The sequence below is a fragment of the Prosopis cineraria genome, unplaced genomic scaffold (assembly GCF_029017545.1).
Source record: "Prosopis cineraria cultivar Desert tree isolate PC_DT_omini unplaced genomic scaffold, ASM2901754v1 PC7, whole genome shotgun sequence".
In the NCBI taxonomy this organism is placed as follows: domain Eukaryota; kingdom Viridiplantae; phylum Streptophyta; class Magnoliopsida; order Fabales; family Fabaceae; genus Prosopis; species Prosopis cineraria.
The window spans coordinates 23622174-23648173 of NW_026555338.1; the positions used below are offsets into that span (position 1 = coordinate 23622174).

At 32.5% G+C, this 26000-nt stretch overlaps 1 protein-coding gene across 1 annotated transcript; it reads right to left on the reverse strand.

Annotated features, from left to right (window-relative positions):
• Positions 1 to 5903: 5903 nt before the first annotated feature.
• On the reverse strand, positions 5904 to 16329 carry LOC129315181 (structural maintenance of chromosomes protein 2-1-like). The gene is made up of 21 exons (XM_054958747.1): positions 15802 to 16329; positions 14728 to 15408; positions 14422 to 14565; positions 14016 to 14306; positions 13740 to 13925; positions 13498 to 13662; positions 13345 to 13404; positions 13041 to 13103; positions 12635 to 12726; positions 12173 to 12269; positions 10743 to 10859; positions 10379 to 10597; positions 9794 to 9934; positions 9554 to 9721; positions 9293 to 9477; positions 9090 to 9183; positions 8928 to 9016; positions 8581 to 8806; positions 8160 to 8234; positions 7071 to 7199; positions 5904 to 6192 (listed from the first exon to the last, which is right to left on the reverse strand). Exons 1-20 carry the CDS (start codon positions 16117 to 16119, stop codon positions 7080 to 7082), a joined length of 3531 nt encoding a protein of 1176 aa, XP_054814722.1. The 5' UTR covers positions 16120 to 16329; the 3' UTR covers positions 5904 to 6192; positions 7071 to 7079.
• Between the last annotated feature and the right edge of the window lie 9671 nt (positions 16330 to 26000).

The following is a 26000-nucleotide window of genomic DNA, read 5'->3' on the forward strand; positions in this document are numbered from 1 at the left end:
GAGTTTTCTTGAGTAAAGACTTTTATGATATGAGTATTATCTCTATATTCTGTGCCAAACATGTTCTATTTTTGAGGTGTGACATGCAAGAATTTCACATATGTAACCCTAGCTTCAAGTCTGATTCAAAAACGCACAGTTTCAATAAAAGGCTTTTGGCTGCAACCACTTCTTCCTTGGCTGCGGCCAAAACCTCTTGGTCAGATCTCTGGGCTGCAGCCAAAACTTCTCGATCAGGATCTCTCGGCTGTAGCCAAAACGCATCAGTAGTATGTTGTCCCTAGCTTTCGGCTAAGGCCGAAAGTGCTTGGACTAAAGCTTAATTCTTCACTCTTCATCTTGACTTTTTCTTGATATAATAACTTCATAACTCCTTCTTTACTCCTCAAATAATGCTCCAACAACCTAAGAAGGCAAGAAAGTGTGAATCCAAGATTAATTATACCGAGATAAAGAATTATGCACAATTTACACCAAGATTTTGTCATTTAAACCCAAGTGTGAGATATGCACATTTTCCTATCATGTGTACCAAAAGTATGAACAATTTCATTAAAAAGCATATGAAATTGTCGGAAAATGTGCTGAGATGACATAAATTTCTATAGGTTATCAATGAATGAAATGAATTGAGATTTGAAATGAAAATAAAAAATTATCTAGAAATGACATTTTTAATCCACAAGAAATAAGAAAATATATGGAAGTTATAAAGATATAAACAGTAAAAATGTGAAAAGAAGAATATGTTTGAAATTATTAAAATTTTAAATGATTAGAATGTAAAAAGAATTGAAATTATAAAAAAATTAGAATTTGAAATAGATTTGGATTTAAATCAAATTCAAATTCATAATTTTTTGTGTATCTAAATGAAAAATTTGTTTCAAATTCAAATCCTTATTAATCAAAACACAACCATAAGAGAATTCTTTTGCATCCCACAGGAGGAATATATCCAGAAACTCAACTTTAATATCTAGTTGCAATCAAAACAAAAACCAAAAAAAAAAAAAAAAACCTTCAGCATTTATAGTCGATGAATCAAGCAAGCTAGTAACTCTACAATTAGCTTTTTTAAACGCATCGTTAAAGGCAACAATGTAGTTCCGCATAAGAAGTTACAAATTTCTCTAATCAAGTTATTTAGCAGATGGTTTCCGGATAGATCACTGTAGATGAGTAGAAAGGCTTCCATAGAGTCACTAATCACAGCCATCTTATGGTACACTTGATTCCAATTGACATTGGGCGCCTGTTTCGATTTGAATTGAAGATCAATTATTGTACGGAAAAACCATGTTTTGTCAAAAATTACCCAAATACCTATATTATATGTTAAAATCAATTATGAATCCAAAACTATATTTTCTTAAAGAAGTCCAAACGCCCATATAAATGCTAAAATCAATTATAAATTCAAAATCATGATTTTTTTTAAAAAAAATGTCCAAATACCTCTTATGTCAAAATTAATTATGAACTAAAAAATATGATTTGTAAAATAATTAATATAATTTTTGAATAACTTTTTAGAAATGTATAATTGAAAAATTAAATTAAAAAGTAGATAATAGTAGCTTATGAGATAACTGTGGTTTTGAGTTTATAATTAATTTTGACATGTTTGGGGATGTTTGGATGTTTTTAAGAAAAACATAATTTTGGATTCATAATTAATTTTGGCATGTATAATGGATGTCTGGATTTTTATTTTTTGAAAACATGGTTTTGGATTCATAATTAATTTTAATATGTAGCATAATTGTTTGAATATATTTTTACAAAACCATGATTTTACCTTATTTTCATTAATTTTGCTTTTCAATTCTAATTAAAATTAATCTTATTAATTAATTTTATAAATTAATTATATGCCACATAACACAATTAATTATATTCCAAATCAATCATATTAATTAATTTTTTTATAATTAATTATATCCAGTTGAAATCCAAACACACCCTAAAACCTTCATAAATATAATATTAGTTGTATAGGCGAGACATAACCAAGATTTTTAGCCAAGGTTATCATTTGGAAGAATGAAAGTTAAGTAGTAAATATTGATTCAAATAATAGTAAATTTACAATTTGTAATAATAAATAAGACATTTAATTTTTTTTATAAATATAAGAAGTAAGCTCCATCAATAATAAAAAAATATCTCTTTTGAAATACTGAGAATAATGTGTAAATCTCTCTTAATGAAATTGTTATATATATATATATATATATATAAAGGTTAGGATTTAAACCTCCAATCCCTTATTTAAGTGAATGTCATTTCATTTCAACTCGTGACTACTTCTGAAATTCTTTAGTTACAAGTTTTCAATCGCATGGCTATTTCCCTTGCTCCTTGCCTACACTAGAACCATTTCAATGCGTTAAGTAAAGAAAAAAATTTGAGAAAAATCGATTTTGATAAGTTAGAATATTGTTAAGAAAATTAATTCCAATTAACATTTTTAATTATATAATGACAAGTCTTATTTCACTAGATAAGGTCAATTACATAAATTTTACGATGTCATTGTGTTCTACCATTTACTAAATTTTTAGGAATGTTGTTAAATAAGAGGTCAACAATATCCACAAGTGTTCCTTTTAGCTTTCCTCTACCTCTCTTAAAAAAACTCAAAATTATCTATTTTACTCTCCTTACCAATGCCTTTCGCTGTCTTCTTTGTCTTGTGTTGCTATGATTAGACCTTATGAAGGAGAATTTCCTCCCCTTGAGAGGAAAAAAGATGACAGGACAAAAGTTACTGTCAGACCCACTTTTTCCATCCTTCTCGAATGATCTTCTATCATTTTTTCCTTAATAGATGTTACACCCACTCGTATATATGCTCATTTCATATTTTTATCTTTACATGTATGCCAATACATTCATTTCAACATTGTCATATATGCTATTCCAACTTTATGCTCTTGTTGTCTTGTTAAAGCCTAGCATTCACAACTAAATAATATAGCTAATCTTATAACAGTTCTATAAAACTTTTCTTAAGTTTATTAGATATCTTTCAATCTCAAATAACTCATTTAGCTTTTTTTTTCTAATTAAACCACTTAACTTGTATCATATGCACAACATCCCTATCAATTTCTCTATTATATTAAATAATAGCTCTTGAATATCTAAATTTTTTTACTTGAGATATAATAAGATCTTTTAATTTCACTTCCAAATTAATATTGACTAGCCTCTTATCAAAATTACAATACAAATATTATGTCTTATCCTACTCAGGTGAAAACTTTTTGACTATAACGTCCTCCTCCATAATTCAAGTTTATAATTAATCTGTTCTAGAGTCTTTATAATAAGAACTATATCACCTGCAAAAAACATGCATATGGGAATTTCCTTTTGAATATGCTCAATTGAAACATATAAGATTATGTCAACTAAATAAGGATTTAAAGATGATCCTTGATGTAGTCCAATTCTTAGCTTATAGAAAGTCCTTTATTTCATCGCCAGACATTTCTTATATTAGCTATTACCCCCTCATACATATCTTGTATAGCTCTAATATAGGAAACCTATAATTCTTTCTTTTCCAAGGCTTTCTAAGGTACCTCTCTCAGTACACGGTCATAAGTTTTTTACAAATCAATAAAAATCATGTGTAAATTTTCACATTTACATTGATAATTTTTCATTAATCGCCTTAGTAGATAAAACATTTATATAGTCACCCTACTTGACATGAAGCCAAATTGATTTTTAAAAATACCAGTCTTCAATCTCAACATATGTTCAATAACTTTTTTCCACAATTTTATTATATGACTCATAAGTTTAATCTCCCTGTAGTTTGCACAATTTTAAATATCTTCCTTATTTTTGTAAATAGGACCTAAAGTGCTTCTCCTCCATTTATCATTTTTTTAGACTATAAGATCTTATTAAATAACTTAATTAGCCACCATACCCCCTCTTCACCTAAATATTTTCACACTTCAATAAGAATACAATCAAGTCCATTAGCTCTACTATTTGCCATTTTCTTAAAAGCTTCTTTTACCTCACTATCACGTATCTTTAAATAGAATAACAAATTTTGTTCTCCTTCACAAGTTACTAAATCATCTAAATTACTAAATGAACCCCTCTATCATTGAAAATTTTGAAAAATAAGTATCTCATCTGTCTTTAATATCATCATCTCCATTTGTAATTAAAACTATTCCCTCTTTATCCTTTATGCATTTTTCCTGTTCTAAATCTCTTGATTTTCTTTCCTTACTCTTAGCAATCTTATAAATTTTTTTTGTTCTCCATCCTTTGTCACAAAATTATTGTAAAACTCTTCAAATACTTTAAAACGAATTTCACTCACAGCTTTCTTAATTTTTTTCTTAATCATATGATACCTTTTCCAATTTTCATCATTATTGGACAAATAAATGGCTTTAAAACATTCTCTCATGTTTGATTTTTTCCTGTACATTATCATTTCACCACCAAAACTTTTTATCCCTAGAATCAAAACCTTTTGATTTTTACAAAACTTCTTTAGCAACCTTCCTTATTTTCTTAGTCATATCTTCCCACAAGATACTAACACTTTGCTAAGACTCCCAAATTTCTTCAATCAAAAGATTTCGCTTGAAAATTTCTCGCTTCTCATCTGTTAATTATCACCACTTAATCTTCAGAATTACTGCTTGAACTTGATTTTGAACAGTTTAGATGAAAGCACTAGCAACTATAAAGCATGTATCTCCTAATCTCAATTCCAACCTTAGAAACCAGGGGTGTTCAATTTGTACGTATCTCAATTAGCCCGATTCCATCCGGGTCATACCAAGACTAATCCAATCTTGATCAAAAAATAATCGGGACAGAATTTTAAAAGACGAGACATGAAAGAGATCCTGGGATGAGACATGACATGGGATTGCCCTCGAGACTTCTCTTCTCATCCTAAATATTATATATATATATATATATATATATATGTATGTATATATTACTTTTTATTTTAAAAATACACATTAAACATATTAATTATATTAATATAATTTATACTTATATTAATTATAATTTCAATACGTGCAATTCTTATTTAAAACTAAAATTTTTTTATATTGATAATTTTAATGACACAAGTAACCAGTACAAGATAATATTTTTATAATATATTAATTATATTAATATAATTTATTCTTATATCTATCTATTTAATAAATTTTATTTATATCGTATTTCTTATTTTATTTTCAAAAAAGTAACTAGCTTCACATATCTCAACAAAAGAAGAATAATGACTTGATATTTTGTTTAGCTTGTCTGTTATTGTTGCTCTTATAACTTAAAAGTTACTTATAATTACCATCATAATGTGTTATATACTTATAGTTGTAATTGATGTAATTCAATAATTAATTTTAAACAATTGTAATTTACGTACTCATGTTTTGATTTTAAACTTAATAAATTATATAATTTAAACTTTTAATGAATGTTATTATCTAAATTTTTTTCTCACATTGTCCAATTTATCAAAATGACAGAACATCCCAATCTCATCCCTCTTCTTAACAAAATGAGACAAAATACGAAACAAATTAAACACTAATTTTTTTTTTCAAGATGGGACACCAAGCAAAAATATCACAATCCCGTCCCATGAACACCCTATTAAAAATGGAAGATGCTCCAAGCTGAAGTACATGAACAAACAATATGGCCAAAGTAAAATCACAAATACACTCACATTATTGGACTCAAGATGTAAATCTAGTCTTCACGGACAAATAGGTTGACATTGGAAACCATTATTTGTTTTTGACGAATTCAATCTACAATGTGGAAATTTGTAGACCCAACCGTATCATAAATAGAATTAATTCAAACATGCACGGACAGAATTACATGTTCAGTGTTCATAAGCATAATAGACTTCTTTTCGATATAATTTATACAAATACATCTCTTAAGGATTGAAATACATTCCATTACATCATCAATCAATTCTCTCGAGTCCTAGGTGAACATAACCAAACTCTCAGCAAGAGGTTGAGTCCTAGGTTTGTCTTGTACAAATTTTGTACAGACTCAGCATTCCAATGCATAATAAAATTACACACATACAAACATGTTTGTACTTCCTATGCACAGCTTGAACTTACAGGAGCAATTGAGTGTCTCAATTTTGCTACGCGTGGCCATCTGAACATAAAACAAAAGTATAAAAATATCTAGTTAGTGAGATTATGCATTCATGTACATTATATTTAGTATATAACAGTTAATCTGAATTTTGTAAATTTGAAAAACCTAAGTAGTTCATGTGTTGAGAAATAAAAAATTGAAAATCAGAAAGTACGACTCTAATAAATTGCTCGTCTCTTTCTTTATGTTTGGGCATTTGAATCCAACAAAAACAAATGGGCATGCCCACTCAGAAGAACAAAAGCTATGGCCATAAGATGCAGAATTGAAATAATATATCCACAATCTTAACTCTTAATGCTAGCACAGTGGATGTAGCCCAAGATATCTATAATTAACCATTTATTCTTTTTGTTTCTAAATATAAGAGAAAATAACTCAGTTAGTTAAGTATAATAATTATGTCTAAAAAAAACTGCACTGAATCATTACTATAATTAATTGAACAAATTTATCTAGTAAAAATAAATATTGACTTTATAAGAGACGATTTGGGAAAAATATAATAAATGCTTCTTGAAATTTATAATTTTGATTATAAATAAGAACAAAGAAAAATAAGATAGTGTCTTTTACATTCGAGAACGTAGTATTAAAAATTGGACTAATTTTAACCCTATTCAGTCCATCCAGAGTTCTACAGGATAGTGGATTGGGGGAATAATTCACAGTAGATCGATTGTATAAATTTATGGATTATGGATAACCAATTTAACCGGATTTTCTAAAAGAATGGATAGGTTATAAAATCAGAAGATTAAGACGACTAATAATTTCCTATTCTCAGGCATGGCATTTATCTTTGAAAGATCAAACTAAAACTCAATTGTCCGTGTTATAAGTAAAGACGATTTATAGAAGACAAATCTAGTAACCTGAATATATCACTTGCTCTGCTTAGCTGTAGCCGTTCGCTGAACAGTTGAGACACCATCCACGAATTTTGTCCGGAAAAGAACATTTGCATTATTGAACATGCCTTCCTTCAGTGAAACCACAATAAACTGCAAACCAAACAACATAAACAGACAAGGTTACGTTTCTACATAGGCAAGGAGAGAAAGATGTGTTGCATACAATTAACAAGAATCAACATCTTTCCACTTGAGGCTAGCTTAAATGGTAAGGATCAAGGACCCTCCTAATGTAACCAAAAAAATGAGTGAACAACGTCCACAAATCTGACGATGTATCACTGATTATTCTTCCCCTAAAGATACTCCACTTGAGTTTATAGACATATCTCATCAGTTATCCCACAACCATGTCATTTTGAAGAATCATTATATCAAAATGAAGATATAGCACCACTCAAACTTTTGAATGCCTCGTGGCCCGAATTAAAAGAGGGTGGGGAGGGGGGGAGCTGAAATCTACATGGTCGGTTTGTGCTGTAGTGTTAATTTCTGAAGAATAGACTGATAGGAAATATGGGAGACATTATTCTAGAAAAAAATAAATTCTCTTTATGTTATTTTAATATTTTGTAAGAAGGAAAATATAAAGCCTAACTTTATATGCACAAGGTGTTAAGGTTTCCTTTTGTGTTCTTGTGTAAGAGGAAATCTGAAAGTTAGCTTTATATATAGATGTGATTAAGGCTTCCTTATTTAGGCATTAGAGTTTTGTTAAATAGACTTGATTGCACTTGTAATGGACACACTTGATGAATGAAATATTGTGATTGCATATTCAGAAGCTCTCCCCCTCTCTCTGCGTTCTGTCTCCCTCTCCCTTGCTCCCCCATTGTTCTGTTCTTCATTTCTCCCTCCCTATTTCTAGTTTCTCTCTACTCTATCCCTCTATTCAGATGTATGAGTGTATGTGAGTGTGTGTTACATCATAGACACTGAATCCCTCACAAAAAATTTATAATATCGATTTCAAGGGGAGTTTATTGGAACTACAATGAAAAGTAATTCCATGAAAATAATAATAATAAGTGTCTACAACGATCTTCATACCTGCGAGTGTGGAAAGTGGGCCTTAATCATTCTCCCTATGTTTTGTGTGTGGCTTAAATCAAGTGCCGCATCAACCTGCCACCAGGTCAACAATCCATATAAAAACGCTCTGCTGCACAACCATTGCTTCAAAATTATTTGCCTAGACCTAGTTAACATATGATTGCTTGAGTAATTAACATTCAAAGTCATGGAATTTCTAATCTTATATTCAGACCAAAGTGCTTTTATAGCAGGACAAGAAAATTTCTTTCTTTTTTCCCCTCCCTGTTTAGGTACAAATGAAACACCAAGGGACTCAAGCTTTTGTTAGGAAAAACAAACAAACCACCAATATATTGGTCTCTTAATTACTCAAGCAATCATATGTTAACTAGGTCTAGGTAAATAAAAACTACAAATAAATTCATGTAAAGCATACCTCATCAAGGATGTAAATTGGAGCAGGCTTGAATAGAAGCAGTGCAAGAATCAGAGAAAGTGCAAGTAGTGATCGTTGACCGCCACTTAATTCTGACAGGGACTGTTTCCACACGCTCCCAAATGCAACACGAACTTCAAGACCATCAAGAAAACTGCAACCTTCAGGAGGTTCTAACTTTGCCATTGTCCCTGGAAGCAAAGTAGAAAAGATGGATCCAAAGTCCCTAAATAAACAACAAAAAGCATCAGTCAACCAATTTCATACCAAAGAGGGCAATTAGAAATGGGGAGTGTGAATAGAAACAAGATGAATCTTTTGAGCAGACAATTGCAAAGTAAACTCACTTGTTGACCTTAACCCAGGTAACATTTAGTGTTTCCTTCTTCTTCTCATCTAACTCTTCAATCACCTTCTTGATTTTAGATTTGTCATTCTAAGCAGGACAATAACAGAATGAGAAGATATGCAAGACAGGAATAAGGTAGTTGAAATAGACAGGAAAAAACCTCAATGATGTTTTTCTTGGACATCAAATCATTATACTCATCCTCTGCCTTCTCAAACATCGCCATGACTTTCTTGTTCACCCTTTTCTCAAGCCTTCATAAGGGAGAAAGGGAAAAATTATTTTGTTTCATAGAAGACAGTAGTAAGAAAGAGTGCAGATCAATTCTAATAGCATATAGGATAGATTCGCAAAGACCCATACCCAGACTGCTCAGCTTGTAGTTTCTCAAGTTCTTCCCTTGCTTTACAGGGATCACGAGAAGAAAAATCATAATCAGTCCCACTTTTGCCAAACAACTGTTTTTCAGAAGTAATCCATGCATGCTTCTCTACCAATTTCTCCACCCTGACCGAACAGTCTTTTTGTTCCATCTCCATCCGTTTTACCTTGAAGAGTAGGAAAATTGTTTAGCATATGATTTTTAAAGGTGTAAAAAGAAAAAACAATCTTATAAAAAAGTACCTCATTCTCCATTCTCTTCCTTTCAAGATTATTTTCACTGAGTTTATGTTCAAGTTTTTTATGTTCCTTCATGATACCACTTATTTCCTTGTCACATTCCTTCAATTTTAGACGAATTGAATTTAGCTCTGAATGAACCCGATCATGATCAGTCCTTGCGGCAGCAACCTACAACTTAGAAGAGTAAGGACACATTATTCTGCACAGAACATGAAAAGAAAAAAAAAACACAATACTTGCCTTTAATTTTTGTTCTTCTACTTCTGATTCAAGATTATGAATCTGTATTCTCAAAGAAGCTAATTGATTCTCCAAAGACACACGCTCCTGAATAACAGCTTCCATTTCCATTACAAGTCTCTCCTTATCATTGTCATGTCCCTACCGGCAAACAAAACCATGCAAAGAGACATTACAAAGTCATTAAACAATAAGACAGTGGACAAACCCATCAAGTGATAATTGCTGCAGAGATTATGCCTTCTTTGATATATTAACATAAACAGATTGATATTACGACCCATACATATGAAATTCAAAGTATGAGATACGTTCTTCCATTTCATTATTAATCAGAGGTTGCATAAAGACTATCAAAACTTCTGTAGCAATTTTGCAAAGACAATCAGACATTGCTTAACATATTGGTCTGCATAAACCCCATCCTTCCACTTGGGGAAGTTTTGAACTAGTGACTTCCTAGCTGATGTTCCAAGTGCAACTCTGAGTATCACATTGAAATTGGATGCAGATTTGGGATATAATTGAATAAACATGGTTAACTCACAGAAGTCACAAAGAATATCCATAAAACTTTAAACAAACCTTGAGATCTTTTAAAGATGACTGCATTTGGGATTTGAATGACTTTATCTTCTTCTCCAAGTCTTTTAGCCTACCTTCACGATTATTGTCATGTTCTTTAATTGATTTCTCAAGCAATGAGACAGTCTTGACACAGTTTTCAAAAATAATTTTCTTTTCCTTGACTGCAGATTTTGCTTCTGCAAGCTCTTGCTCAATCTTCTTCACTAGTTCCCCAAGCTATCAAGACAAAAGAAAAGTCGAGAAGCAAAGTGAGAATGATGAATAACAATGAGGCAAATAAAAAATTTTATGATGCAGGGAAATTAAAGTAAAACCACAGCCTTTATGAATCAATTCTTGCAATGATAGAAGAAAGCCAAACCTTATGATGTTCATTTTGCTCAGCTCTGCTTTGAAACAATGAAAGATCATATGACTTCAGTTCCAACTGTGTTTTGAGGTCTTTCCATTTCTTCTCAAGAGGAAGAAGCTTTGCAATCTGTTATTTCAAGATACAATGCCAAGTAAGAAATATCATCAAATTGAATTTATTTATAAGTAAGCACACAAAATAACAAGACTATACAAGATCACCAAAAATAAAGCAATCCACAGAGAACTCATGATAACAATAAAAAATAACTAGGCTTTACAAATTATTAATATAAAATGTAGTGATTATGCTTTCCCAAAAGCATAATAGTCTTTCAAGAAGAAAATCATTACTCCCAGTTGTTAATAACCATGGCAATAAATAAATGGTCTTTAGATAATTAGGCTTTACGAAGATTGAATTGAGTCAGTTTCTCTACTCTCCTTCTCATCTCTATCTATTTATTCTTCTCCTTTTTCCCTCTCTTTTCTTCTTTCTCTATCTCTTCATCTCTTTCTCGCATAACATGCCAATTCACCTTCTAAAGCATATGCATGTAACTCAACTCAATGTGCTAGGAGTATCATGAAAGTAGAAGAGAAGTAGTTATGTTTTTGGTAGTTGTCATGTTTTGTTATAATGAGTTCTAACTTTAGCTAACTAAGCTGTATATTACATCCAGTCTTCAATACAAGTCACACTTAACTACTTCACAAATATTAATAAAAGCTTTTAATGGTTGTTTAACTTCTTATATTTGTCCCAAATTGCAATTATTTTCCAGAATTGCCCCTCATAAATGGTTTACCTTCTAACAAAAATTTAATTATCCTTAATCTCCTCTCTCATATTTTACAATATGACTTGTATTTTGGACCCCGGGAACTCTCCACTATGTGATTTATATGGAGACTGAAGGGAGTAGTTTGTGATCTGACTTGAGAGGAGAGAGGTGAGTTGATGAGGAGGCTCTGAGTTCTAAGTCCATCCCTATTCTCTTTTTCTTTCTAGTTCTATTCATAACGTGTTTGGGAGTACCAAACTCACATTAAACAAAGAAGGATGCTTCTCTGCAAACCATGTTTGCAGGCCTCCAAACACACTCTTTCTTCTCTTAGCATAGTGAATGGAGAGATAGGTTTGCGATATTCAGCATTAAACAGAAGCAGGTGCCAATCAAGCTGTGTACAAATTACAGGAAACAGGGCAGAAATATATAGCAGCTTGTATCATAAAGGGGGATGACTTCAATATGGAGATTCAATGAATTTCAATTCAGAGACAAAGCTAACATTATCAAACACTAACCAGTTAAGATTTTTCCGCCAAGCATCACATACTTGTAATTATATAATTCAATAAATATCACAAGATTATCAGGATCTACTTAAATATACATTAGGCTTATCACCAGTCTTGTTTATTCACTCAGGGCATACCTTTGCCTCAACCTCAGACAACCTTCTTTGATGCATTGAAAGTTTTGACTCAGCCTCTGCTAAATCATGAAGTTGTCTTAAAAGTTGGCCGCCACCCCTGCCACAATAAGCCTATACTGTGAAGCTAAATTACCCAGCTCAAGCAGTATATAAAAAATGATAAACTATATTCAGATGCAAGCATTCAGATGCGGACTGACTAGCCTATACTGTGAAGCTAAATTACCTAGTTACCTAGCAGTGTCTAAATATGATAAAAGATATTCAGATGCAAGCATTCGGATGCTGATTGACTGACTGCCTCGCTTATATTGTGGAAAACAGAATTCATGTAGAAAAAAGTAAAATCTACAAATGTGTCAAATGTTATCTGCTTTTCATTATGAAGCTCTTATTGAAAGTTTAACAAGATACATGTGCAATATCCAGAGATAAATCAATGAAAACAAAGTAGTGTCATACTTTCGGCTTCCACCAGTCAAAAGACCACTTGGCTGAAATATGTCTCCTTCAAGAGTAACACTGGGGGTGCGAATCTCCTGATTAAATGCCACCTAGTTCAAAATCAACAGAGTACAAGAAAAACTGAGCAACTCTATAGGTGGGTTAGAAAAGGTCATAAGGATAATACTGAGCACCTTTATCAAATAATAACCATGAGCAATAATAGAGAAGCGAAGATAGTTGCTCAATGCTTCTTCACAAGAACAAATAATCAAGTCATGAATTCATAATCAGTAATAGTGCACATAGAAGACCCAAGATCATGAATATTTAACATCCAACATGTGTAAGAAATAAATAACAGCCAAGTATTTCAACCAGAATGTAAGCTCACGACAATCACAGTGGCAAAGATGATCATTACCTCCTTAGCAGCATCAGTGCTTTTGCAAACAAAGGTAGAACCAAATACATATTCCATAGCACTCTGTAACAAATGCCAAATTTGAAAAGAACTATAATATTTATTTAATATTAATATAAAGCGGAAAGAATGAATAGCCTATATCTATAAATTATCCATAAAGATTATTTTAACGGGCAATCAAAGGAAACAAAACAAAACTTAATGAAAAGATCCGAAAAAGAACTTGAAATAACAATGAAAATGCTTTCAGTGCCCATGTTCTTACTTGACCAGGATCCTAAATGAATTCAGAAAAGCATACCTTCAATTCTTCTTCATAACCAACCAAACAAAGTGCCAGTTCAGCATTATCTTCACCAACCTGAAATCAAAGTAACAATGATTTCCAGCAAAAAATAGTTAAACAATCATTAAACCAAAATGCACCAGAAGAAAAAGAAATGCTGTCACTAACCAATCTAGCAGCAGCTTGTTGAACTCTAGAGGGAATAGTATGGGTTTGAATTTTGTTTAAAGGTATAATTGTCACTCTTCTTCTTAAATCACCATTCTGCAGTAGTTGTTTTCCAGTATTTTCTGTGTCCACTACAACATTGAACAACTTTCCACCAGCAGTAACCTAAAAAATCCAATAAAAAGGGTCAATATATAATTTTCCACTTAAAACTTGGGCATAAAGAGACCACGTAGTCTAACCTCCAAGGCAGTCATTGCAGCCCTATCCTTTACTTTGATGAGTCTTGCAACCACACCTTTCACCTTCGACCTATCAAAATTCTTGACAGGGTCACGGTATGTAAACTCAACATTTGCTAATTGCGCTGAAAGCTTGCGTATTTCATCCTTCCACTTTTGCACTGACTCCATCTCAGATGTACGCTCCTTAAGTTTGTTTTCCATAATTTTTATTTAAATGAAAATTAGAAAATATTTTTATCGTAAAGAAACTAGATGAAGAGATGCCTGTCTAACCTTATGCAATGATTCCATCTCACCATCTTTATAACTAAGAGATTCCAATTGCTTCTTCACAGTCTCCACATCTTTCGTTCTAGCATTTAGCTCACTTTCTACAGCAGTAGCTTCTTCCTGTTTTGATCTTAATTGATGTGCTTTCTCTTTCAGTTCTGTTTCAGAGTGGCTAATTTTAGTTTTTAGCTGTTTCAGTTCTGTTTCAGCATTCCCAACTGCTATCTTTGCATCAGCTAGCTGATCCTCTAAGCATTTCTCCTCATTTCCACTGCTCTTCCCAGCTAGTACACCCTGCCAATATTCAAGGATGAGGATCAAATTAAGTCCTGAATTGATGTTATGCTCTTACTAGACATCGATGTTATGCTCTTACTAGACATCAAATTGAGCCAATATCTTCTTTTACCTGGTATTCCTTTTCATGATCCTCCAAACTCTTAGAAAGCTCATCGACTCTCCTTTTCAGATCAGCAGCTCCCTCTTCAGCCCTTTTTACAGCTAAGGCCTTCTCTTCAACAGATTGCTTCAAGTCTTCAATATTATTAACAATCTTAAGACATCATGATAACAATTATCAAGTGAGGTCATTGTTACGTTTATCAAATGGCAATATTATAAAAAAAAATACAACATTAGTATTACAATATCTTGAGATTGAGCACAGCAGAAAATGTATCAAATAATTGAATGAATGGAGCCAAATATAACTTACGTTTTCTTCATTGGATTTTTCACCTCCAAGTGTGTCCTCTTTATTATTTAGTATAGATGTTTCCCTCACAAGATTCTGTGAAAGTGCATCTACTTTGTCTGACAAAGATTTCACTTCCCCACCCATGCGTTCTTCCTTTTCTGCTGTCAACCTTGCCATTTTGGTCTCCATTGCCTGTACTTCCACCTTGGTGGTCTTAGTAGAGTCATCAATCTCAGCTATCTTGGCCTTCACTTGGTCCACCTCAAACATTGCATTGTCTCTAATCCTCTCTGCTTGAACATACTCATAGGCAATACAAAACCTTCGCAGCTTATCTAACTCAGCAGTGCCATTAGCCCACTGCATGTACTGCGTCCTTTCTTTCCTTAACTTCTCTAAAGCAGGTAGTATCTCCTGGTCAAGAAGCTTATTAATCTCATCAACCTTACTCTGCTTTTTCTCAAGTGTTTTTAGTGCAGCCTCTTTCTTCGTCTCATACATTCTTGTTCCTGCAGCTTCCTCAAGCATTGACAATATCTCTGGCGGTTTCATATTTAAAACCTTGGTGATGCGTCCTTGCATTATGAGAAAATGTGGGTTATTAACATTTAGCTGCACCGAATGAAAAAGGTTTTGAACTTGACTAGGCTGGGCAAGTTTCCCATTGATCAGATATTTGTTCCTTCCTCCAACCACAATCTGGCATTGTCCCCGAACACACCCATGGCATACAAATGAGAAGTCAAGAAATTGTTAGTTGAATCTGTAATTACAAATCAAAGAACTACCACCATAAATCACGGTTAAAACAATAACTTCTTAGGAAAGAGATGGAAAATCAACCCAAGCCACTTCTGAAAGTAAATCCAAGGATTATGTTTCTTTGTTTTTTTTTAATTCAACTGTGACTGTGATTCTAAGACAGATCCTTTCCAATCCTAGTGGGGACGACTGTAATAACATGTGCCAAAGATATTGGTGAGGTATATTGCATAGACAAGCTAAAATGACACCTTTTACAGCATTGTAAGCAGCTAAACAAAAATCAGCAAACAAAATCAGGAACAAGGCTTAATAAATAAAGGAAGAAACCTGTCTTGTCACTGTAATCTCTGGATGATCTTCATACCCAAGAGGGCTCCGACTCCTATCCGTATTATCAAACACAATTGACACCGTAGCTTTTGTAATCCCTGCCTGTCCTTGCTTATACACGAGCTCCTGAAGGTTAGAAGCCCGAACCTGCTGCAAATTCGTGATGCCAAGTACAAAGCAAATCGAATCAAGTATGTTCGACTTGCCGGAACCGTTCAAACCCGTGATGGCATTGAAATATGGATCGAAACCCGGAACAACAGTTCTGGTAGCATACGATTTGAAACCTTCCAAGCAAATTTCCTTGACGTACATTGCTTGACCTGCAAGTTGTGGCCGGAAAGGGGAAAACTAAAAATTACAGAAAACTGGTGAAAATTTTGTATAGGAGGGAAAGTGCGTAGTCTATAAACTATGGGCTTGAAGGTTCTCAATGAATTATATGGAAGAAACGAAAGGGTTTCGGAGAACGAAACCCTACAAAGGAACGAGCACTTAGCTTTTGTGAGAGTTGCAGCGACTGAAGATGAGCACGATGAATTTTCGATTTTTTGAATTTGATGTGATTGGAGTTCCAAGATGAGACAGAAATGAAAAGAAGGCGGGAAATTTCGGGGCTGCAATACGAAGTCGTTTAACTGGAGCGACCCATCTTCCTTGCGAGGTCAAAGTCAAAGTTTAAAGAAGACAGTACAATAATAGTAAATGCTTGTGCGATTTTTTTTATACGGTAAAGAGAAAAAAAAACCATATTTATAAAACACTTGTTAATTTTTAATAATTTTTTTACATTTTTATCATCATTAAATATTTTAAATAAAAATATCAATAATAAAAATTAATAATGGTATAAATTTTTTAAATTTTAAAATAAAATTAATAAGATTTAAGATTTTTTTATTTTTATAAAATATGTTGAAATTAACTTATAAATAGAACTAGCAATACAATACATACAATAATAATTATAATAATTAGTAGATAAATTTGTTTATAAATTTATATTGTATCGTGTAAAAATGATTTTAAATTTGTTGATTTTGTTCTCAAATCATGATAAATCGTCTCTTGTCTCTTCTGTTCTATTATTTAAATTTTCCTATATTTCTTTCCTTTTTTTCAAAAAAGTTTTCTATATTTCAAAAATTAATTCCTTCTTCATTGGTTTGCAGTTTTTTTATTGTATCATCCGTTGTTATGTATTACTTCTTTGCCGACTAATCTAAATATTCACTGTATATGATCATTATTATTTTTCAATATTACAGATGTACTCCCTCTTATCCTATTTATAAGATAGAGGAAGAAAATTTTTTTAATCCTATTTATAAGTCATATTATTAAATTTTTATTATAATTTTTTTTTACCTTCTATTGAATGTTAAAGAGAGAAAATATATTATTAAAATGTGTATATTTAATAGGGGCAAAGTTAAGAGCTTATAAATTTTATGACAAAATTAATAAGTTTTAAAAATTTTCTTGATACTGATAAAATATATTAGAAATAACTTATAAATAAGATTAAAGAACTATTTTGTTATTTATTTTTCCTGTTCAATGTCCCTATTTTCAAATTATCTCTTAACATATATTTTTCTAATTTATGATTATTGTTTTTATTCTTTCCCTGTTTCAGAATTTTTGTTCATCTCCACTGCACTTTACCTACAAATTCTCTCTTGGAAAACATTTTATAAATATAATTATTATCGGAATACATTCTCTCTCCTTCGTCAAACACATTTCCCCACCATGTTCGTTACAACCAAGGGCCTAATGAAGTATAGTCCATAATGGAAATGGATTCTCCATTTTGCGGCACAAATATACTCCCTCCAGTCCTTTTTAAAAATAATTTTTGATTTAAAATGTAAAACATATTATAATAATTGAACTATTTTTCTTTAATTTTACCCTTTTCTATTAATATGAAGATATTTGATGTAATTATATTATTATTTAAAGTAGAGGGTAAAAATAAAAGTATGTCTCATTTTTTATGATATTAAAAAACAATTAATTTTTTTAATATAAGTGAAGCACTTAAAAATGTTCTACAATGAGGGTCGAAAAGTGTGTGTATATACTTCCTCCATTCAAAAATATAAGAAATTTTTTGAGAAGTTTGATATTTAAAAATGTAAGGCATTTTAGTCTTTTAAAATGTAATTATTGCCTTTTTTTCAAAAGTATCCCTATTGATAATAATTTTATATTTATTATAGCATGTAGAGGTAAATATAAAACGATAGGATTAGTTGAAAAGTAAGTAAATACTTTATTAAGGAGTAAAATTCGATTAAAAATGACTTACATTTTTAAACGAGAGAATATTATATTACAAAAATAAACTTTTTTGTTCCGTTCTTTAGTATACAATTCATTTCACTTTTATGTCATCAAGGGTGAATGATTGATTGGATGTAAAAAAAAAAAGATGAAAATGTGCTTATTAGAAAATAATCAATGCAAATGAATAGTTCTAATAAAGTCGGACGGCAAAGACTCGATGTCTTTTAAGCAAGAATGTGAATTCAAAGTATGAGGATGAAAATAATCACATTGGAATAGGATATTAGATAATTTAATTAAAAAAACAACACTAATTTCCACTTGTCAGTCTTTGAATAACTACTACAGAATATATCTTTAGGAGCGGGTATTTAGGAGCGCTTCTTTAAAAAGCGCTCTAAAATGTAAATAGAAATTTATCGAAGTGCTTTTCTAAATAAGCGCTCCTGTATGTCAAGGCTTCTCAATAAAATAACGCTCCTAATTAATATAAATAAAATATCAAAAATTTAAAAAGACCTTCGGGAGCGCATGTAAGTAAGCGCTCCAGAAGAAGGAGCTCTTCCGGAGTGCTCGTTTGAAGAGCACTTTGGAAGATTGACCTTCGGGAGCGCTCCGAAAGAGTACAATCTTCCGGAGCGCTCTTTAGTCTCACACTTTTTTTTTACATCCCTGTCAGTTTTCTTTTCCTCATACATGAGTTTCTTTCAAAACCTCTCTCTCATTTGCTAAGGCCTCCTATTTCATCCGTCGCTGTTCTTATCCGTTGCGCCTCTCTGTTTCGTCCGTCGCGCTGTCGCTGTCGCTGTTCGTGCCATCGCTGTTCGCTGTTTCTGTGCCGCTGATGCTGTTCGCTGTTAGCATCATCTCTGTTTGCTATTTTTGCACCACCGCCGCCATTCGCCATTCGCACAGTCGCTGTTTTCTGTTTCTACGCCGCCGTCACTATTCATCGTTCCAAAAAGTTGTCTGCCGCTATCGCTGTTCCAGATCTGCACCGCTGCTGTACACCAGAGGAAGCGACGCTGTGAAGACCTCCGTTGCTGCTGCCGTGAAGACCGCCGTTTTCTGCCGTGAAGACTACACTGTGAAGGTATTTTTTTTAATAATTAATTTATAATGCAATATATTGATATATATTTGAGAATAAATTTCATATATATTTTTTTAATAATCAATATTATAGATAATATATGAATTGAAGTTATTTATATTAGATGGAGTATTTGTAGTTAATAATTTAATTAAAGTTGAGGAAACTACTTGAACATTTTTATTTTATTTATGAAATATGCTTCTAATTTTTATTTAGATGAATTGATTTTTTTTAGTTTAAATGTATTGTGTTGTGGAATTTGATTGTTTGATCATTTTGGAGGTTCTTCTTTTAAGGAAGATGCTGTTAAATTTTTTTTATAGAAATCTAAGTCTTTTGTTTATTGAATTTTAATAATCATATTAGTGATATGGATCGTAAGTGGATGTCGGCTAATCGACTATCAAGAGAATATTGGGATGGTGTGGATGAATTCATTGAATTTGCATTTTGTCGTGTTCAAGACCCTCGTGGAGTCATATGTCCTTGTTTGAAATGTTGCTATGAAAAAAGAGTAAAGCCAATAGAATTGAAAGATCATTTAATATGTAATGGGATTGATCCAACTTATACTTATTGAACCATGCATGGGGAGACAAGGAATAATGCAAATGATTAGAGGGATAGTGCGAGCTACTCAACATTTAATCGTGATAGTGGGACATATGATGTTGACCATCTTGATGAAATGATTGATGTAATTGAAGAGGATCTTAGGGACTGTCCTGAGATGTTTGAGAGGTTGAAAAGTGATGCTGATAAACCATTATACCCCGGTTGTAAAAAATTCACAAAACTATCAGTTATTTTGAAGCTATACAACATAAAAGTAGCGAATGGATGGAGGGATAAGAGTTTCACGGATTTGCTTGAACTCTTATATGAAATGTTACCTGAGTACAACAAGTTTTCACCTAATACTTATAAGGCTAAAAAAGTGCTCTGTTCTATTGGGATGAGCTATGAGAAGATACATGCATGTCCAAATGATTGTGTCCTCTTTCAGAAAGAGTATTCAACCTTAGATAAGTGTTCAAAATGTGATGCATCACGGTACAAGAGAAATGGATGTAGCCCAGTGAAGGCATTGTGGTATTTTCCAATCATACCAAGATTTAGACGTTATAGAGCATTGTAGAAGATGCTAAACACTTAACATGGCATGCTGACGAGAGAATTAAGGATGGCAAGCTATGGCACCTTGCAGATTCTCCTCAATAGAAAAAATTTGATCTTATGTACCCTGAGTTTGGGGTTGAAGATAGAAACTTATGCCTTGCACTAGCCATTGACGGAATGAACCCACATGGCATGCAAAGTAGTACCTATAGTACATGGCCGGTTATTTTGATGATCTACAACCTCGCTCCAGCATTGTGCATGAAGCACAAATTTATTATGCTGTCATTGTTGATTTCTGGGCCTTGACAACCAGGAAATGATATAGATGTGTACTTAGCTCCTTTGATTGAAGAGCAGCATATGCTCATAGAAAGTTTCGAGCTACCCTCACAACATATCATCTAAAAGATGCAAATGAAGAATTCAATCCTCATCCTCCTAAAATGTATCTAGAGATCCAGCAAGAGCATTAGGATGAATTTATTAAAATACGCCAGCAGCCTGAATTTCAACAGATCAGCCAGGTCAATCGCTCTAGAGCCACAAGTACTCCTTTTCAATATAGAGCGGGAAGAAAGAGCTATCCAGATATTGAACATGGTTTGGTAAGTTTCAATTAATATCGTCTGTTGATATTATTTATATATATATAAGGAAATATTTTTTAATTATTCTAATATCTTCCTTAAATAGAGGGAAGAAGTTGGACCTAATGCTCCAATTTCTCGAGCTCTTGTTTGGAAGACTGCTCGAGAAGATAAAGAAGGCAAATTACCTGATGAACGCACTCAAAAAGTCTGGGAGGATTGTGTGAGTATTAATATTTTAGTGTATTACTTTATTTACATTATTTACTTAATAATTAGTTTACAATTTGTTCAATAGGAAGCATTATCAAAATCAATATCACAAGATGATGTGGGGGAGCATGTGGATGTCCTTGGTAGGGAATTGGGAGCTCCAGAAGTCTCTAGTCATGTTAGAGGAGTCGGATTTGGCATTTCTCAGGGCACCTACTTTGGACGTCGGTCCAAAATTTTTACTGGAGATGATTTTAATGCAAGGATGGCAGAAATGGAGGTGAGAATGGAAAAAAAATTTCAAGCTCAAATGGAAAAGAGATTTGAGCAAATGATTGGAGTTATAAATGTGCCACAAGGTAGCCCCAGTAATAAAGATAGTTGCTCCTTCCATACTAAAGAAGACTTTCCTAAGGTTATAATTTTTCTTTCTATTATCTTCTCTTTATTCACAAATTATGTTTCACATTTTTTTAAAATATTAATTTTTAATTTTTAGAGCGAGTCTCAATGTCAATTATGGTTAGAATCACCACTTTATCGTGTTGTAGCACTCGAATCTGTGTATAATGACAATAGTGTTACTATACACTCCAACCGTTGCCTGCTGATCACTTAAAGGTGACTATAACTATTCCAATAGAAAATGATGCTGAGTTGCCAGTGTAAATAGAAGATGAGGATATATTTATGATTTTTGATGCCGTTGGAACTTATGTGGCTTGGCCTTCAAAGCTCATTAAGTTACAGGTATAATAATTAATGGTTCTTTAAAATCATTCATATTTTCTTACGACCTTACCAATCCATTTTACATCTTGTAGTCCTCAAAATTTAAAGAAGTTGTAAAGAAGCCAATCAAAGCGAAAGGAAAGCCGTCGAAAGGATCTACCTCTGTGACTAAAGCAGGGAAGACCAGCACAGAATCTACTCAGTTGAAATATCCTCATCAAAATGCACTTGAAGTGATTATGCGGACAACATTTAAAAATGAGATCCGTGAAGTAGAATTTGAAAAGGAGATTTATGGTGAAATAATTAGCGAAAAATTAGCAGCTGAAAATATTAACGAGATTCTGACCAAGGATTGGCTACAAACCACACAAATTAGTTTATACATCAGGTACTTTCTCAATTTTATTACTTATTGTGATATTTATTTAATTTTAGTTGTGAATGATTCTATTTGTTTTTATTTTAGGTACTTATATCATACTTTTGTGGTGCCAGGCTCATTGATAACTAAATTTTCATTTATTAGCCCGTACAACACTAGTACCTACAGTGTTGAGTACCATTCTCAAAAGATTACTAATGCATTCAAAGCCAAAGGCAAAAGAAACATGTTATTTTTAGCTCCTCACAATCCAGGGTAAATTGTTATTATTGTTTATTTTTAACTTTAGTTGATGTTTTAGTTAATGAAATATTTTATTTTTTCAGGCAACATTAGGTGCTTGTTTGTATCAATCCATTCATCCCTGTGATTTATTATCTTGATTCATTAAGAGATAGTGACTTTAAGAACTACAAATCTATGAGGATATTATTTAATCAGTAAGTTTTTAGTTCTATATTCTTTATATATGTTTATTATAACAATTAATTTTTACTTGGTATGCTTAATCATTATATAATAGGGTTGTAGCACGTTATCAAGGAGGTGAAGGTCTCCCTCCAAACACCGAAAGACCTGATCCTGTTGAGTTTTATTCATGAAAAAGAATAAAGGTTTGTATTATTTTTTTAATAAAACAAGTTGGTACATATCTAAATGATTGTTTGATTGATATTTTATGTTTATTATTTTGAATATGTTGTTTTGGATTGATCTAGAATTTTTGAAAAATTCTGGAACTTCCAAGTTATAGGGGAGACTCTGTTTGTAATAGGAAGTTAGATTTCAATGTTAAAAAAATAACAATAGTTTCATTTGTTAGGCTTGTTAGAAATTAAACTAGTTAGTTAGAAAATTAAAATTGTTGTATCAGTTTCAAATTCTTTTCTTGTATGTATAAATTTTTATGTTGATATTATTTTTAAATTAGTTTTTGATATTATGATTTTTCATTGTTAAAGATATGTAAAAGAAGAAATTTGAAAAATTTGATTTAAAAAAAATAAAAAAATATACGAAAGCACTCATTTGAAGAGCGCTCCGGTAAGACGTCAGTATACGGGAGCGCTCCTATAGAGAGCACTCCTGTATGCGGCATACAGGAGCGCTCTTAGAGAGCGCTCCCGTACATGATGTGTCTCTTACAGGAGCGCTTTTTTTAAGCGCTCTTGTACATTTTGGAGCACTCGATACGGGAGCACTTCAAAAGCACTCCCTAAGATAAAAAAAAGCGCTCCTGTAAGCTTATTTTGTAGTAGTGAATCCATCAAATTTTAATAGAATGGGAAAGGGCTTTCATTAGCATGCAGAACGAGTTTAATATATTCATGGAATGAAATTTTGTTTTCGGAGGCTGCTTGTAGATTATTTATTTGACCTAGTCACAAGCTTGGTTTGACTTATTTGCAGATCATTTATTACAAATTATCCAATTTGAAACAAGATAAATATTCTCTGACAAACAATTTAAACAAGAAAATTTTCTGAAAATAACAAGAAATGAGGTAAGAAAGAAAATTACACCAAACAGATCACGATTTGGACATGCAAATGTCAATTCTATATTGTCTTTTCAAGAATATAATCAAGAATACCAACAGACTTTAATTTTTAGTGAAAGAAGCTATGATAGTCTAAATACAAGGTCTCAAATTCAAATTTGTGTGAATATAGATAATATCTTTAGGAGAGCTACCAAAAAAAGAGAATACAATCAAGTATTTACTATCCCTAACATATGGAAAGCTTGAGAAACTTTTTACAGACTTCACACAACTATTTTCTCAACAAAGAACTCAGCAAGCTCTCAACAGAAGCCATGCATGCCACTAAGGTCATTACATCCCTATGCAATAGGAACCCTAAGTCCCAACTAGTTAGATTCTTAACCATGAAAGAAGGGAAGACTTAATAAGACAATAACTATCTTTGTGCATTGGCTTTGATTACTGAACATGCTAGTCATGACATTCAACAGCAAGTAAGAAAGTTAAAGTATTAATATAGAAACAGAGATGGAAGGAGTTGAGAAAGTGAGGAACATAAGAATAAGAAAGAGAAGTACAGCATTTCAGATTCCCCAATACACTTACTTGGACTTTTCTCTACATAACTTCTATCTCTTGTGAAAATGACTGTTAAATAGTTTGTCTTTCATCAAGTTCCTCATCAGAAGGAAAGTTTAGATAATATGAAGTTTTCAGCAACAAATCAAATTTATAATTTCTAAAGAGCTTAGAGAAAATAAGCGACTAGGAATGTTAACAAGATTAATACAATTCTCAAATTCAGAAATTTGAGCTTTGAAAGATCAACAATAGACGGATCCAACTGTGATTATTTGAAATACATACAATAGTAAATAGTGTAACAATTTATTGGACTCCAAATCTTCTATCACTATATTAGTGTTACTGGCATCAGTGAACATGCTAGACATAACATTCAATAGTAAGAACAACTTAATGATACATAGCCGAGACAGAAGAAAAAATTAAGTTATGTTGGCCTACTAGAATATAATAGAATGGAATGGATTGAAAAAATCAAACTAACAATGAATTCAGTCATTCTTTCCCCCATGGTAAGTATGATAAAACTCACTAATATATACCACAAATATGGGAATCACCACCCCATCAAAAATCTCATGAATCGTGATTTCCAACCTCATGAATTAAATTACCCTTTTCTCTCATGAATGTGCTTACCTATGTCGTTTGATCATCTTATTTTTACCTTTATTATTACCTTTGAATTTTCTATGACTGATGACCATACGAATGAGAGGGATGAATAAAATTGGAAGAATTTCAATTAAGACTAGGGATGTACCTTAATTTTTACTCCCAAAAAAAATATGAAACTCATTAATTTTGTTTGAAATGTATAATTATTAGTTATTGATTTTCTTGCTTCATTGGTTAATTTGTTAGACAAGCAACAATATCAGTTATTAATTTGTTAACTTTACTTATTAATTTACTAACATCAATTATAAATTATAAGATCTATCAGTAATTGATAGAGCCGGAAAAACGAGCTGAGCCCGTCGGGCCTACCCATTTAAGCTCGTATAATAGGAGGGCCGGGCTTACAATTAGGACCTCAAAAATGGAAAACGGTCTCAAACGGGCTGGCCCTAACGAGCCAAGGGCCAGCTCATTTAAGCCCTTATAATTTTTTTTTAATATCATAGACTGATGAGTGAAAGATTGGGCTGGACAAAAAATATGTGGGTTGGAGCCCATATTTTCTAAAGGACAAAAGGAGGAAATTAAAAAAAAACCAACCCTAATCTAAATCTTGCTCACTTTGACACTTCTGACTTTCGTGCGCAGTGCATCTCTTTCTGGCTAAGCTGCTGAGTGAGTGAGTGCTGACTAGCTGAAGCTGAGGCTGTGGAGACAATCAACAACAGTAAAGTGAGGCTCTGATCTGATCTCTAAATCTTCTCGGCATCTCGCTCAGTCACTCTCACTTCGCTCTCGTCTAAGTGTGGGGACTGGGACAACGAAGTTGCAATCATCAGTTCATCAGTTCGTCTGAGTGTGGGGATCATCGATGACATCCATTGCTGTAGCCGCCTCTACCATCGATCGTCGTCTGATCTACGTTCCACACTGCTAGCTGTTGTGTTTTTCACACAGCTCGCCGTCGTCTGATTTCCCTCCTCAGCTTGAAATCAACGTTCAAAGGCTGTAGTTTTAACCCCCACCGTGGCGCCGATCTTCAACCGTCTTGCCATTGCCGTCGAGGTCGTGCA